Source organism: Belonocnema kinseyi, chromosome 7 (genome assembly GCF_010883055.1).
Source record: "Belonocnema kinseyi isolate 2016_QV_RU_SX_M_011 chromosome 7, B_treatae_v1, whole genome shotgun sequence".
Classification (NCBI taxonomy): domain Eukaryota; kingdom Metazoa; phylum Arthropoda; class Insecta; order Hymenoptera; family Cynipidae; genus Belonocnema; species Belonocnema kinseyi.
In genome coordinates this window covers 69897344-69914116 of record NC_046663.1, presented here as the reverse complement: position 1 = coordinate 69914116, position 16773 = coordinate 69897344, and the positions used below count along the sequence as shown (strand labels likewise).

At 29.1% G+C, this 16773-nt stretch overlaps 2 protein-coding genes across 9 annotated transcripts in view; one reads left to right on the top strand and one right to left on the bottom strand.

Moving 5' to 3' along the window:
• The window catches only part of LOC117176834 (esterase FE4-like), a 23065-nt gene extending 20154 nt beyond the window's left edge, over positions 1–2911 (top strand). Inside the window, exons 9-10 of one of the 6 annotated variants that reach the window (XM_033367173.1) lie at positions 2106–2196; positions 2431–2911. In XM_033367173.1, the coding sequence (XP_033223064.1) occupies positions 2106–2196; positions 2431–2481 (142 nt within the window). In that variant the 3' untranslated portion in view covers positions 2482–2911. Of the gene's footprint in view, positions 1–1998; positions 2235–2392 lie in introns of all 6 variants that reach the window. The other 5 variants (XM_033367175.1, XM_033367170.1, XM_033367171.1 and 2 more) reach the window with 5 other exon arrangements.
• Positions 2474–9946, bottom strand: LOC117176835 (methyl farnesoate epoxidase-like). 3 transcript variants are annotated; one of them, XM_033367177.1, is made up of 9 exons: positions 9825–9946; positions 6765–7062; positions 6513–6701; positions 6252–6432; positions 6078–6192; positions 5812–5992; positions 2906–2948; positions 2689–2814; positions 2474–2594 (listed from the first exon to the last, which is right to left on the bottom strand). In XM_033367177.1, the coding sequence occupies exons 1-8, from the start codon at positions 9907–9909 to the stop codon at positions 2719–2721; spliced, it is 1188 nt and encodes a 395-aa protein (XP_033223068.1). In that variant the 5' UTR covers positions 9910–9946; the 3' UTR covers positions 2474–2594; positions 2689–2718. The 3 variants fall into 3 exon arrangements, with proteins under 3 accessions (XP_033223068.1, XP_033223070.1, XP_033223069.1); XM_033367179.1 differs by lacking the exon at positions 2474–2594 and having other exon boundaries at positions 2703–2814; positions 5816–5992; XM_033367178.1 differs by lacking the exon at positions 2474–2594 and having other exon boundaries at positions 2794–2948; positions 5816–5992.
• Between the last annotated feature and the right edge of the window lie 6827 nt (positions 9947–16773).

Here is a 16773-nt window from a genome sequence, read left to right as displayed (position 1 = left end):
CACAATTACTACATATATTTTCACAATTACGTTCTAGAATAAAACAAACATATGCTTTTTTAAATTACAGAGATAAAATAGATCATGTAATTCCAGAAAGTCTGGAAATGTCGGAGAAAAACTGATAGATTTAGGAAATTTTTGAAAGTTCATGTTTTTTGGTTAAATTCAACTATATTTTGTATTAAACTAAAATCCTTTTTGGTTGAAATATCAAACATCACGTTTTTCGTTGAGAATTCATCCTCTTCGATTGACAATCCAACTACTTAGTTGGAAGTGGAACTACTTTGTTAAGAATTTATTTATTTAGTTGATGATTCATAATTTTAATTGAGAAACCTTCTTTTTTTTGTCCCAATGTCAATTATTTTGTTGAAAATTATCTTTTCTAATTAAAAATTAATTACTTTAACTGAAAATTCTTTTGGTCATTTCGATTTAAAATTAGTTTTTTCTTATTTAGTATTAATTATTTTGAATTGAAATGTAACTGTTCCATTTTTTGTCGAAAATTTATCTTTTTTGATAGAAATTTAATCTTCTTGGTTGAAAATTGTACTGTTTCGTTGAAAATTTACTTGGTACATTTATTTTACTAGCTGAAAATTTAAGTATTTAATTTTTGGTAAAAATTTATCTTTTTAATGGAAAATTCATTTATTTGATTAGAAATTAAATTTTTTTAGTTTGAGAATTATTGATTTTTTAGGTTAATAGTATCTTTTTGGCAGAAAATTCATCATGTGGGTTTAAAATTGAATCAATTTTTTTGTTAAAAAATCATTGTTTTTACTAAGAATGTAATTTTTATATATTGGGTTAAAATGTCATTTTTCTGATGAAAAAAAAAACAAACTATTTTGTTGAAAATGGATCTTTTTTAGATAAAAATGCATATACTTTTCTAAAAACGAGTCTTTTTTGGTAAAAAATTAATCTTTTTAGTTGAAAATTCACCTAAATATTTGGTTAAGAATTCATATGTTTAGTTGAAGATTTATCATATTAGTTATAAATTAATATCTAAGATTCAAAATTTATCTTTTTGGTTTGAAAACTCAACTAAAGCCTGTTTAAAAAAGTATTTAAAAATAATTTTGTTTAGAAATTAATATTATTAATCTTCAAGGTGTATTCTTGATTTTATACCGTAAGAATTTATAATTTGGGATATTGTATCAACCCTGAATAAGGCACTGTTTAATGCCAATAATATGTTTTCTATTACTTTGACTTATTTTACCATTTAGATTAGGCACCCTTTCCAATTTGAAGTGATAAATTTTCCCGCGAAAATTAAATAATGTAATTATTATTTTTTAATTTTGAAATACGATTTTTAAAAATTATCAGAAATTCAACTTTGAGTGGTATTTAGGTGTTGTTGAATATTATTATGGGTTGGGAAATATAACATGGGTTTTTTCAAGGTGATTTAAAAAAAATTTACATTTGTTTAGTGTTAACGTGGAGGCCATCGGGATTTTTCAGGTAAAATTGGTAAGTTGGTTATCGCGGGTTGTTGAATATTATATTGGGGCTGGCAATATAATTTGGGGTTTTCTGAAGATAATTTGTATGATTATATCAAGTTTATAATTTTTTTGAGTATTTAATGTGGAGGTACTTATTAACTTGGAGGCAACCCGGATTTCTGCAGGTAATCTTAATAAAGGTGGTTTTCGGGGATTTTTTAATATTAATATGGGGTTGGGAATATAACTTGAGTTTCTCTGAAGGTGATTTAAATATATTATTTAAAATTTTAATTTTTTTAAGTGTTGTGCGTGGAGGCACACGGGATTTGTTCAGAAAAAAGTGGTACTCGTGGTTTTTTTAGCCATTTTGGATATTTTTATATAATTGGAAATATAACTTGGAGTGTTCTAGGCTTCAGGGCTATTTGGAAAAAGTTGGGTGTGAACACAAGGTTTAATTAAATAGTACATCTTGCTAACCATGTTTCTAATTCATTTTAACAACTCAATTTTTAAGTGATCCCACGCCCAAAATTGACGAGGTGATAAGCACGAAGTGGTCACCATTGTTACCTAATAAGAAAAATTATCTCGAAATTAATAATGAACTTTTATCAAGTGAAGATCCGAGCAAAGAATCTTGGAATCTTTGGAAGCCCATACTACAAAGTACAAATTTAAAATACATGATGAACCTGATGACAACATTAATAAAGTAATTCAATATACACAAGGCTTTTTCATAATTTAAAGGTATTTTTATTAGCCTTTATTTTTTTTCTTACTACAAAAAAGTTCTTCTGTGTTTGGATTTTAGAAATTCAAACAACTTTTTTTACGAAAACAATATGTATGTCAATTTTTTTATATGCTCATTAAATTAAAATGAATGATTATGTTGTAATTTTTAGAAAATATATAAAAAAGAGAAAAACTACCGTTTTTTCAGAAGAAGCTTACATTTAGGAGGAATTACTACAAAACCATCTTTAAGTCCTAGGTAGGGTGGTTTTTCGCCTGGAGCCAATTCAAATGTGAATGTTTGTAGAAGGCAGATGGTAAACAAAAGTAAACTATGTTTTGCTAAAACATCTCCTATGCATTTTCTACGACCTGGTAATCAAACAAAATGTATTTCAATATTTCGAATAGTTACTTGCTTTTTTCCAACATGAATAATGAGTCCAAATTATTTACTGAAAATTACCTGCACCAAAAGGAATGAGCCACTGATCGTCTACAAATTCTCCCTTTTCATTGATAAATCTTTCAGGTCGAAATATTTTAGGATCTCCCCAATATTTCTCATCCATGTGAACACTGGCCAAATTCGCTGATAAAATATAATCCTTCTTTATGTCATATCCCAATAACGTAGAATCAGTAGTTGCTCGATGGTTAACAGTAACTGGTGCAATATTTACCATTCTTAAAACTTCAGCAATAGTTGCATTCGTGTATGATAACCTTTAGAAATTAAAAAAATATATATATATTCTAATTTTATTATTTGTTATTAGGGGCCATTAAAAAACCACGTCACGCTATTTTGGACACTTTTTCCATACCTCGTCTTCTTTGTCACAAATAATTACACAAAGCTCGAACCCCCCAGGGTGACGGCACAAATACGAACAAAATTTATTCTTCTATTTAATTCTATTGACACTTAAAATGAGACGCAAAACCTACGAAAATAATATTTTAACAGACTTTAGAGAAGAAAATGTTCTGAGAAAAGGAAAAATGGTTGATTTAGCAATTGGTTGAATTTTCAACCCAACATTTTTTATTTTTAAACAAAAAGTTAATTTTAAACCAAGCAGTTCAGGTTCCTTAGGAAACAGTATCATTTTTAAGATATAAAGACGAATTTTCTACAAAGTAGTCCAATTTTCAATTCGAAAGTACGAATTTTCAACAAAAATATTAAATTTCAATCAAATATTTGAATTGTTAAATAAAAGTTATAAATGTTAAACCAAAAATGGAATAGTTAAATTTTTATTCAAAAAGAGGTATTTTTAATAAAAAAGCGAATTTTCATTGAAATAATTAAATCCTCAAAGAAAACATTTTAATTTGAGTACAAACAGTTGCATTTTTTTACTAATGCAGATCATATTTCTTCCAAGCGAGAGAAATTTTTAAACCGATAATACCAAGTTTGAACAAAAGTTTGACCTTTGAAACAAGTGAGATTTTTCAATCAAAAGTGAACGAAATATCAATATTGATGAATTTTTAAACAAAAGGGCGAATTCTCTGAGAACAGTTTAATCTTGAATCAAGAAAATTGTTAAAGTTAGTTTTTAACAAAATGCTCAAATATTCTTCGTAAATAATAAAATTTTCTTCGAGAATAAATACATTTTTATGCTAAAAAGGCGAAATCTCTACAAAACAGTTGAATTGTCAACCCAAAAATTTGAGTCAAAAAGTAATTTTTCAACCAGATAGTTTTTCACCAAAAAAGTCCGATTTCAACCAAACAGTTAAATTTTTTACTAAAATTTATCAATATTGAACAACAAATGAAATAGTTCGATTTTTAGATAATAAAATTATGTTACAATAAAGAAACAAATTTTAATAAAATAGGTGAATCCTCAACAAAGCCAAATTAATTTGAGACCAACAGTTGCATTTTGAATGAAAAAAGATCAAATTTCCTCGAAACAGAAATATTTTCAAACAAAAAGATGAATTTTGAACATTGGCCTTTCAACCAGGAAAGAGTTTTCAATCAAGATCTTTTTTTCGGGTAAACAATTTTTGTTAATTTTTTTCGTAACTTTTGTCGTTTTTCCACAAATTTTTATTTTATTTATTTCCAACGTTATTTTTCACGAATAAAACCCAAAGTGCGCGTCCTACAAAGACGTGATTATTAACGACTTTGTAGATCATTTTTAGCATCAAAATTTGGTTTAATTCATATTTTTTCTTATCCTGCATAGTTTGAACAAAAAATGGAATCCAAAAAGTTGTTATAATAATCTTGATATCGTGGGTTGTTTGTCTTAAAACTTTGATTTTTGATTGATTAAAAAAATTTTGAAAATGCTATAACTGAGAATTTTCTTCTTATCAAAAAAAATTATCAGGATAAATTGTTTGGCTTTCTGAGAACTACCCAATGGGCACAAAGTTTGGCGACGTCTTTACGACATCTTTACGATAACTTTACCACATCCTATGTCCATGTCATTAAGGTGTCTTTACGATATCGTAAAAAAGTCGTATGATCTGACGATGTCTTTACGTCATCACAAAGACATCGAAACGACATGGACATAGGATGTCGTAAATTTGTTGGAATGATGTCGTTAAGATGTCGTAAAGACGTCTCCAAATTGTATGCTCACTGGGTATTAATAGACGAACATAAAACTTATATATAAAAAAATGGTCCCAAAAATTTTGAAAATGCTCTAACTTTTTGAATTTTTCTCGAAAATGGCTGGTTAACGAACTCGTCCTTTCTTTTAGAGCCTAAAAAAAGTGTGCCAAAAGATCGATTTAATCTGTTCATTTTTTCGAGAGTTATTGTGTTTACGGATGGACGGGCAGACAGATGGACTCCATCGTAAAAACTTGATTTTCGAATTCAAGGGGTCTCGAAACGTGGATATCCATTGAAAAATTTTTGTGTGAAATTTCCGACAATTCTTATACTTTCTCAATCATCTAAAAGCGTTGACGTTTTAACCAGGAAAGATTTTCCAATCAAGAGTAAACAATGTCATTAAAATTGATTAAATTTTGAGACCAAAAACTAATTTTTAAGCTAAAAAAAAGGAATATTTATCCACAAAGTAAATTTTCTACTAAATGGTTCAATTTTCTTCGAGAATAATAGAGTTTTTGACACAAGAAGCCGAATTTACAATCAAATAGTTGAATTTTTAAGCAAAAACAACGCTTTTCTACAGAACATTTTAATTTTCAATTCGAAAGTATAAATTTTTTAACAGAAAGGTTACATTTTAACCAACTAGTTGAATTTTTAACTAAAAATTATCAATTTTGAATCAAAAATTCAATAGTTAATTTTTTATTGAAAAAAATTAATTTTTAATAAAAAAAACTCCGTTTAACTCAGTTCGAATTTAAGCGAAGAAACGAGGAAAAGGAAAAATTTTTTTAAAAGAGGGAGAAAAAATTAATTTTTCAAAAAATGGAAAAAGTGGGGTGTAGGGGAAAAATTGTGAAGTCTATATTTAGATGCTTTACTTTTAACATAAAATCACTAATTTTTATTTTTTCAAGATAGTAGTGACGTAGTTTTTGAACAGCCTCTTACATATTTTCAAATGTATGTACCCACTTGCCTTTGAAGACAAGAGAAGGCAATGAATCTTTTCCAATCACCTCATCAATTTCTTGATGTAACTTTTTTTGTACATCTTTTCTTATTGTGATATAAAGAATTATAAATCCGAAGCTATTATTGGTTGTTTCCACTCCAGCCGCAAAAAAATCTTTCATAAGGGCAACGAGTTCTTCCTCTTTAAAGCACAACTTTAATTAATTTTTTATTTAAATATTCATAGCAGCAGCATTTTAATTTTCAACCATAATTATAGTAAATACCATTTAAAAGAGATGTATATTCATTTTTTTGTTTATCAATTTCCCCGAGATATGAGTCAATCAGATCTCTAGAAACACCATCGATTCTTGTGATTTTGTGTTTTAGAATTTCATCCTGAAAATTGTTACCATGCAATTTGATATTTTATTCACAATAATTTTCTTCGCTCTTACCAAAAAATATATCCAAATACGTGAATGTCGCTCTATGAATTCTGAATAGCCACTGTATCCTGGAATAATGTATCTTAAAAAAGGCAAATAGTCCAAACAGAACCACGTTAAACTGCTCTGTTTCGTATTATTATTCAGCATCTCCAGAACATCGCGAACTTTCGAATCCTCCTCACTAAATCTTTTTATTTAAAAATAATAATCGGTTCGATTAAGTTTAAATTAATTTACTTTATAAAAAATATAAAATGAAAACTATACTTGGAGCCTGCTATAAAGGACCAGGTATTGTTCAAAATAGCGATAGAAGACATGTGAGTAAAATCTTCAATTAGACCATCTTTTGCTTTCTTTTCAATTGTTTGTATCAACGAAAGAGCATTTTCCAAAATTATATCTTCCATTGTCTTTTTTCCGAATCCGAGTTCCTTCAAGTGCTTTAGAGCAAACCTAGAAAAATTTGTTCATAATATAATTATGTTAATGACTATTGTCTAATAATATTAAATATACCTTCTATTATTTTCACAAACACGTCCGTCGTTAAAAATAATCCCCCTTCTCTCACCCATCGTTCTGAATCTATAAGAAAAACTATCTGGTCTACCATCAAATTCTCGATGTCGTAACATTTCTGAAACTGCCTCCCTTCCAGAAACAACAATAAATGTATTCATTGGCCCCAAACGCAATCCGACAATTGGCCCATAAATTTCAGCTAATTCAGAAAAAACTCCGGCAAAAAATCCAGTTTTTTTGAGAAGAATTAATAAATCTACAATATTGCCTAGAATTGGCAAACCTCTTGGTCCTGGAAAATTTAAAAATATTTATCAAGTAAAAACAGTAGATTTTATAGATTTGTTAGGTAAAAAAGTTGGAATGAACAGTGCCATTATTGGACGATTAGTATTAAAGTGTTAATTTGGAATGTTTTTTTCCAAAATTTTAAAAATTTGTAGTGCAGTAAATTTAAAACTAGTGCTTTTTATATGCTTGAATTTTAAATTTTCACTTTTTGATTTCCCCAAATTTAGAATTTTGAGGATTTCAGGACCTAAACTTTCATATTTTATTTCGAGCGCTTTGCTTGCAAAATTCGCAATTTTTAAAGTGATTAGATTTATTCATATTTAACTCCAGAAGCTTATGGCAATCAACGTGCTAAAGCCAGAAGACGGGGGAAAACTGTTTTTCTATGCTTTTAGGAATCCAAAAATCTCGTTTAACAATATTTTTTACAATTAAAGTTTTTATTACTATCGCTTCTTGCCAATTTATGAAAAATGGTTGAATTTTCGCAAGGGCTCAATTTTCGGGAAAACTATTCTTTAAAACTCTACTGTTTCTAATTTTAAAGGTAGATTTTTTTATGGCTCGAACCGTTAAAGCCATTTTTTTTAAAGAAAGCATTCTTATTGAAATTCAATCATATTTTTTATACTGACAAGAAGGGACAGTAAGACAAATTAAATTACAAAAACTATTATTAAAAAAATATGCCCGCTTTTTTTAACTTATAAGGAATTACAGCCATCAATTTTAACTACAATTTTTTCGATTTGTTTTTAAAGATTGTTCTCAAAGCACCTGCGGCTTTGACGATTGCATTCTCATTGCGAAACTCGCGCTTCACGCTCGATAATTTGTGTCCAATTGAAAAACTTGATCAAGATAATTAGTCAATCGCATATATTTTCGAAATTTGTATTGATATTTCTTAACCTATTAAAAAAATTTGTTGTTTCTTTTTCTGAAAATGTTCAAAAGGTTGAAAAGCATGTCACTTTTTAAATTTTTCTCTTATTTAAAAATGACATCAGAATAATTTGCACTTCTTTTTGCCGTGTACCAGAAAATTGGACAACAATTTTTAAAACTCATAAATTTTTTTTTCTTTAAATTTTGAAATAGCTTTAACTTTTTGAATTTTTGTCTAATCAAAAAATTTAACAGAGATAGTTTCTAAATATATTTCATAGCTAGTGAAGAATTAAAATGAAATTTCCTAATTTATCAGAAAATTTTTTTTTCTATTTTTTTGAATATTTTCAAAGTTTTCGAAATTATATAACTTTTACCATTTTCATCGAAACATAAAATTTTATTTGGATAAGAAACATTGACAAAAATTTCTAAAATTTGAAAAGAAAAATTTTTTAATTTTGAAAATGCTCTCAATTTTTTAATTTATTTGGAAATGTCTGGTTAACGAACTTAACCTTCATTTTGGGGACCTTTAGAAACTTATTAAATGCGGACTCGATTCGACAAATCCTTCAAAAGTTAGCATCGCTACAACATTGAGATAACCATACATACAGACATATAGGCAGACAGACATACAGACAGGCAAACACCGACAAAATTTTATGATTTTCGGATTCTATGAGTGCCGAAACGTAAAGATCCGTTAAAAATCAGAGATCGAAAATTTGGACGATACACTCTCCAGAATGAGAAAAAAAGATAAGCTTTCTTCACAACAGTTGATGTTTTAATTATATTTGCTGAATTTTCTGCCTAAGAAACGACTTCTCAACCAAATACGGTTATTTTGAATCAAATAGTTGAATTTTCAACCAAGAAGACTGATTATCTATAAAAAAACGAATCTTTAACAACAAAAATATAGTTTTATCGAATAGTTGAATTTTTAACCACGAAAATTTATTTTTGAACAAAAAGATGAATTCTAAACCAAAACCATAGGATTTCAATCAAATAGTTGAATTTAAAACCAAAAAGATTGATTCTCTAGAAAAAAATGTCAAAAACAAAAATAAAGTTGTTATCAAATAGCTTTATTTTCAACCAAAAAGATTAATTTTCTATCAAAAAAGACAAACTTTCAATAAATTACATAAATTTGCAACCAAATAATTTATTTTTCAAACTAAAAAATGTAACTTTGAACACAATGAAATAGCTAAATTTTTATTACAAAAAATTAATTTTTTACAAAATTGTTGAACTTTCTACTAAACTGTTGAATTTTCCAGTCAAGAAGACGAGTTTTCAACAAAAAATTTTAATTTACATAAAAAGAAATAATAATTTTGAACAAAAAAAAAACAAATTTTCAACAAAGCAATTGAATGTTTAGCGCAAGAAGCCAAGCAGTTGCATTTTTAATCATAAATTTATCGTTTAAAAAAAAGGAATTAAAAAAAAAACACATTAATTTTTGAAGTTTCTATCTACCAGATGAAAAATTCTTAGATCATTAAGACAGCCATTTTAAATAAGTTTGTGCAATTTTGAATTGTTTGTATTTTATTCATTTAGAATTAAACGTTTAAATTAAAGTTTTTTCTGGGTGCTTTACTTTTCAATTCAGTTTTAAATACTTTATATTTCCTATTTTTCAGTAATAAAGGTTTAAATCTTAAAATTCGAATGACCGAGAAATAATGGAAATTTGCTGTTAATATTTTAGTGGCTACTTTTATTTACGGTAATGAAATTTCTCGTAAACACTGCATATGTTTTAAATTCGTATGCGAAGAGACAAATCGTCGTGGTTTATTAGTATTCAGTTGAATTACATAATAATAATAATAATTTACATACCTGGAGGGAAATTTGAATCATGACCTAGAGAAAAACAAATTATTCCAATAATTAATACCACACAGCACACAATAAGAAACAACATTTTGAGAAAAAAGTGAGAAAATTCAAAGTTAAAAGAAAATGAGATACTATCAGAAAACTTGAAACAATTTGTAAAAAGTAAATTTATATATTTAATAATTTTTTCTGGATATTTATAGAAAATTCCGATATCTTCGATGCCTGCTGAATATCTAATGTACATTTCTTGAGATCAGTGACTTCAAGTCGATTACCATGGTATAATTTTTTAATAATAAAATCAGGTTACAAAGTGAAAGTTCGATCTCTGATGTAGAGAAATATATATTGAGCTGCAAGATCGAATAATTACAAATAAAATTATTTTTCCGGGAATGGGAAGACCCCTGAAGGCTTCCTAACCAAAGTTCGAATTTTAATTGCAATAGTCCTACTCTCAAAATTATTTGAAGTTATCCTATTTTGATCGTTCTGAAATAATGATTCAAGAAGATATTAAAAGATGAGTTCCGTTAAGGTGGCAGGACCACACATAGAAAAAATGACTTGGTCAATATTTCTTTGTCCAATAATTCAGATCTCATTTAAGGCTCATTTAATGCCCTATTCCCGAATTTCATGATTCGTAAAAAAAATCTGTGATCCTTCTAGCTTAACGTTGGGCTAGGAGGACCACAGTTTTTTGTTTAATGTGCGGAAATTCAAATTTGGTAATAGGGTATTAAATGAGCCCCCAATAAGCCCTAAATTTGTGTGCTAAGAAATATTGCCTATTTTTTTCAATTTATTTTTTTACGTGTGTGGTCCTGCTAGCTTAATGTTAAGCAAGCAGAACCACAGGTTTAAGAAAAATAAGAAGCATGAAACTCGATAATAGGCATTCAAGTAGCCCCAAATAAGTCCTAAACTACAGTGCAAAGAAATATTGCCTAAGTAGTTTTTTTATAGGTAGTCCTACTAACTTAACGTTAAGCTAGATGAACCACCGTTGTTAATAAAAATGCGGAGGATCAAATTGAGCAATAGGGCATAAGATAAGCCCTAAATGAATCCTAAATTATTGTGGAAAGAAATATTGCCTAAGTCGTTTTTTTATATGTGTGATCCTGCTAGCTTAAAGTTAAGCTAGCAGGAACACATATTTGGTTTAAAAAATTCGGAGCATCAAATTTGGCAATAGGGCATTAAATGACCCCTAAATTATTGAGCAAAGAAATACTGCCTAAGTCATTTTTTTCTATGTATGGTCCGCTAGCTTAACTTTAAGCTAGAATGACCACCATTTTTTTCGCAAAATTGCGGAGTATAAAATTTGGCAATAGGGAATTAAGTCAGCCCTAAATTATGGAGCAAAGAAATTTTCAGAAATTAGTTTGATTCTATGCGTTGCATGACCAACGATCTTTTTTGTTTAATTGGAAAGCATTAAATTTTACAGTACGGCATTTAATTCAAGACGCACAGGTAAGTTCGTAGAACACTAAGAACAGGTTGGCGTACGGCATGCGCCATCTCCTTTTTCCAAATATGACGCTCTCTAGTGATACATCAATCAAAATTTTTTATTTAAATGGAGTTATTATTGAATATAAAAACAATGCACACTTCAGAAAACACTTTTAAATTTTAAATTTCGAACGTAACAGTAAAATAAACATAATAAAACTTATGCCTCAGCAGATGAATCAAAAAATAAAAAAATTTCTGCGTCATGGGATAAATTAGCCCGAAATTTCTCATAGGTTTTTAGTCAACTTTTGCAATGTGGTCCTGCGAGCTTAACGGACCGTGAAAAAGTTCATTCATAATTCTGCAACTTTAACCTATTTCAATTTGTAACTAATTATGCAACGTATCAATCGAAAATTATCAAAAATCTTCATTTCAAAATGCTTGCATATTTAAATGACTTTAAATTTTAAAACTCACCAAACTCGATTTGTGTTTTCCGAGAACTGATGCAGCGCGTGGTTTTCGTTGAGAGGATTGGACTGGCGAAATTGCAATGCATAATATGTATTTTAAGTTTCTTGAATCGTAAAGTCACCGTCGAGAATTCTAATTCATGTATTAGAACGTTTATAAGTCGAAAATTTTGCACAAGAAATTAAAGAAATAAAGGAAATTACTGAATTAAAGGAATTCAAGGAAATCTCGTAAATCAAAAAATTCATTAAATATACAGAATTCACCAAATTCATGAAATTTATAGAATCTCAGGAATTCGCAGAATTCATGGAATTGAAGGAATTCGCGAAATTTATGGAATTAAAGGAATTCTGGGTATATGCGGAATGCATTAAATTCACGGAATTCAGGGAATTGAACGAATTCCTTAAATTTGCGGAATTAATTCAATCCACAGAAATAGTGAAATTGAAGGATTTCACTCATGAGCAATTGAAATCACGGAATTCATGAAGGTCGTGGAATTTCGAAATTGACGAAATTCAGGAAATTCACGGAATTCGCGGTACTAATAGCAAACACAAAATTTACAGATTTCACGACATTTTCGGAATTCATTGAATTGAAAAAATTGATGGAATTAACGAAATTCATAGGATTCGTGGATTTCATGAAATTCTCGGAATGCGCGGAATTCACGGGATCAAAGGAATGCCCGAAATATATGAAATTCATGCAATCCACAGAATTAATGAAATACACTGAAATCACGGATTTCACTGGACTTGCGGAATTCACGAAAGTCGCTAAATGTACGAAATTCATGGAATTCACTAAATTCGCGAAATTCACTGGATTTGTGGAATTCACGGAAATTGTAGAATTCATGAAATTCAAGGAAATGTATGGTATTCAAGAAATTCAAGGAATTTATGGAATTCGCGCAATTCACGGTATTCATGGAATTCGCTGTATATGTGGAATTCACGAAAACTATAGAATTGATGAAATTCAAGAAATCTACAGAATTCAAGGAATTGATGAAAGTCAAGAAATTCGTTGATTTTTTGAGTTCATGGAATGCATGGAATTCAATGAATTCACGGAATAATAGAATTCAAGCAATTTATGAAATTGGTGGAATTCACTGAATTTAAGGAATTCAAAGAATTCGCGGCATTCCACGAAATAATTAAAATCAATAAGCACTTCGCTGTTGGGCAATAAAAATGCTGAAAAGAAAAACCTGTTCCCTTCAAATGAAAAAAAATATATGATAAATCATTCCCTTAAACTCAGTGAAAATGCCTGGGGCATTCTATTAAAGTATTTCGTAAACCAGGTATTATGAATAAAAATCAGAAAGTGAGCGCATTTTCATAATATTTTAGACAATTTCTTTTCAAGATTTAAAAATTCTATGTACGACTGTTCATAGTACTCGAAAACATAAACAATTTATCCTTATGACTTTTCTTTGATAAAAAGAAAAGTATCAGAGTTATAGCATTTTTAAATCCAAAAAACCAAGGTAAAATGGACATTTTAAGCCAAACAACGCATGATAAGAAAAAAAGTCAAGAAAAGAAAATTGTTGATTTTTGAAAGCCCTACAAGATTATCATAACAACTTTTTCAATTTTGTCGAAAAGTTAAAAATTCAGATTTTGATCATACAAAAAATAATGAAAAATAAAAAATTCTATTTTGCGGTCAAACTATGCAAGATACGAAAAAAAACTAAAATTGCGCGTCTTGAAAAGATCTACAAATGGCTTAGCCGGGTAAGTATGTAAAAAGTGCCCTTGAGCCCTATCCAACCAGAATGGTCCTATGTGTACGTCCACCCGGGGTCAAATGAAAGATCTCTTAAAAATACATTTCATAAATTTTTCCGACTATTTTTGGGGGGAAATTCAAATTTTGACAGACATTCAAATATTTTAAGTTGAATTTTATCGAAAACAAATCATGAATTTTTTGAGATTTTTCGAAGTGGTGGAACATAGTAGAAAAAATTTAAAAATGAATTTTCATTCGAATATCGGACTTCGAAGACCTTATATGATTATTAAAAAAAGTATACAAGTAAAAAGTTATTTTTAGGTGTTATGTGTGTATTTTTAAAGTGAACAAAAAGTAGTGAAAAAGTAAAGTTACATTTTTCCGGATTAAAAAAACATAATATATAAAGTTCAAGTTGCACCCAATTTGTAAGTAATTATCTAAACCAATCATTTACCCAACATTAATTTCATTGAACTCAGTAAACAACTTTTACTTCCCTTTCCGAAATTGCACTAAGAGTGCGCCACATTATCCAACTAGGAAGCATAACTTGGCGCAGGCACACATTTTGTGAAACTTAATAATTAACTACTTTAGTATACGTAAATTCAGTAATAATCATACGCATATGGTATTTTTCACGTGCTCTATATTATTTTACTACAGTTTTCAACATATCAAACGTTTAACGGAGCTTTTTATAACACGTACGACACATTACCCGCCGCTCCCCTACTGAAGCCCAACTTGAAACTTACATATAATACAAACGTTTTAGAATAAAAACATGTACATTATGTCTCAAATGTTGTAAAGTAAAAACGTGTGCATTATGTCTATTTACTATTATAACCCGTATTTTCTTATTATTATTATTGCTAATCGTCCGACATTCGTATGAAAATTCGCTTTTAAATTTTTTCTACTATGTTCCACCACTTCGAAAAATTTCAAAAAATTCATGATAAATTCTTTATATGTAAGAAAGCTGTGTGATTTTTTTCGTTAATTTATGTATTTTCGATATATGCATAAAACTGGAAAACTAAAAACGTGACCTTGAAAGGTCATCTTCAAGGTTAAAAGGCTGAAAATTTCAGGAAAGAGTTTTCTTTTTGTGTTGTACACGTAGGACCAAGTCCGCTTGGATAGGGCTCAAGGACACTTTTTACATACTTACCCGGCTAAGCCTTTTGTAGATCTTTTCAAAGCGCGCAATTTTAGTCAATTCATTTTTTTTTCTTATCTTGCATAGTTTAGCCGCAAAATGGAATTTTTTATTTGTCATTATTTTTTGTAAGATCAAAACTGGAATTTTTAACTTTTCGACAAAATTGAAAAAGTTGTTATGATAATCTAGTAGGGCTTTCCAAAATTAACAATTTTCTTTTCTTGACTTTTTTTCTTATCATGCGTTGTTTGACTTAAGATCTCCATTTTAGTTTGGTTTTTTGGATGTTAAAAATGCTATAACTCTGATAATTTTCTTTTTATAAAAAAAGTCATGAGGATATATTATTCATGCTTGCGAGTACTATGAATAGCCGTACATAGAATTTTTAAATGTTGAAAAGAAATTGTCTCAAATATTTTGAAAATGCGCTCACTTTTTGATTTTTATTCATAATAGCTGGTTTACGAAATCATTCTTTCTTTTAAGGTCTTAAAAAGGGTGCCGAAACATAATACAATCTGATCATTCTTTCGAAAGTTATCGTTCCTGCAGAATACAGACTACAGACAGTAAAAATCATAAAATCATAAAAACCGTAAAAATCATAAAAAACTTCTTTTGACTCAGGTGGTCTCAAAACGTGAAGATTTGATGAAAACCGACCAAGTGAAATTTCACATAAAACCAATACCTTCTCATTAGGGCGAGAATATAAAAAGGGTTCTCTTCTAAATCCGAAATAAATCTAATACAGTGAAACCCTTCAATAGCCCTCCCTTCTATAGCCCTTCCGAGAATGGACGCCGCGCCGCAGGTAGGTTGAACAGGAGATGCGCAGGGTGCGAAGGTTCTGCGGTTGTCACTGTACTAAAACTTCTTCCGCTTGTATTAAGGAAGTGTCTACACGTTCTGAAAGATCTGGCTAATTGTACCTAAACTGCGGTACAAATATTCTTTTTTCCAACTCTTTTTGTACCAAAAAAATCTGGAGATATGTTCAATAGAAAACTGCCTCTTCGTACCGAAATTTTGGTACTTGCAGCCACGGCCCTCTTTTAAAATTATAAGTGTAAAATTTAAACGTTTTTTTACACATTACTTTTAAGTTGAATTACTTTAATTAAAAATTGTTTAAAATCAATAATCGGTCAATTCTTATGTGTACATCGAAATTCAAGACTTTCACTTACAAACTACAATTTCTTCAATGAAATAGTTTAAATTGTAATGTTCAAAGTTGACATTTAGTACTCTGAAATTTTTGCGATGTAATGTTTTATATTCTAAAAATTTCAGTTTAAATAGATTATTTTTGAATATATGATTTATACTTGCTAATTTTTAACGAGCATACAACCACTGCTGAATATTAAAGAATGGTTATTTTTTTAAGTAAAAAAATCATTTTAGACAAAAACTAAGATGTAAATAGGATTTTAAATTTAATAAAATATGCCCGCTGCGCTGGCAAATCTCAATGCGCTCTATGCGCGCGGCACTTTGTGCCAAGTTTGAGGTCGCCTACGGCGCGCGGGTACGCTCTCTCGCTTCGCTCTCTTTCTCTTACGTTTATTGCGTACACTTTAACTAATTTTATCAAATATCATAAATTTTATAAATCAAATCAAAAACTTTGATACCTCTGAGGAAATTCAGCCATAAATTGGGACTGAATTTTTTTTCCATTCGTTTTTAAAGAAAGTCCTCAAACACCTACTGCTTTGACAACTACATTCTCATTACGAAACTCGCGCTTCGCGTTCGATGATTATTTATGTCAAATTGAAAAAATTCATAAGGATAATTTGTAAATTTTGTTAAAACATACCAAAAATAACGCTTTAAACTCTCGTATCTGTAAAGACCAAAATGGCATATTTTTGAAAATGATCCAACTTTTTGAATTTTTGGCTAATTAACAAATGTCATGAGAATAGTTTGTGTAATGGTCTGGAGAAATACAGTCTGTCAAGTTAAAGCGTGGGTAACTTTTTTGGTAAAATATTTTATTTAAACGCATGTTTCTACATGGAATTACATTTGTCAAGGTGTCGA

Coding starts and splice junctions, on each gene's coding strand:
- LOC117176835 (XM_033367177.1), bottom strand. CDS start 9,909: ATGTTGTTTCTTATTGTGTGCTGTGTGGTATTAATTATTGGAATAATT. Junction 5,993..6,077: donor ATATACATCTCTTTTAAATG/GTATTTACTATA, acceptor TGTGCTTTAAAG/AGGAAGAACTCGTTGCCCTT. Junction 2,949..5,811: donor TCTCTTGTCTTCAAAGGCAA/GTGGGTACATAC, acceptor TAATTTCTAAAG/GTTATCATACACGAATGCAA.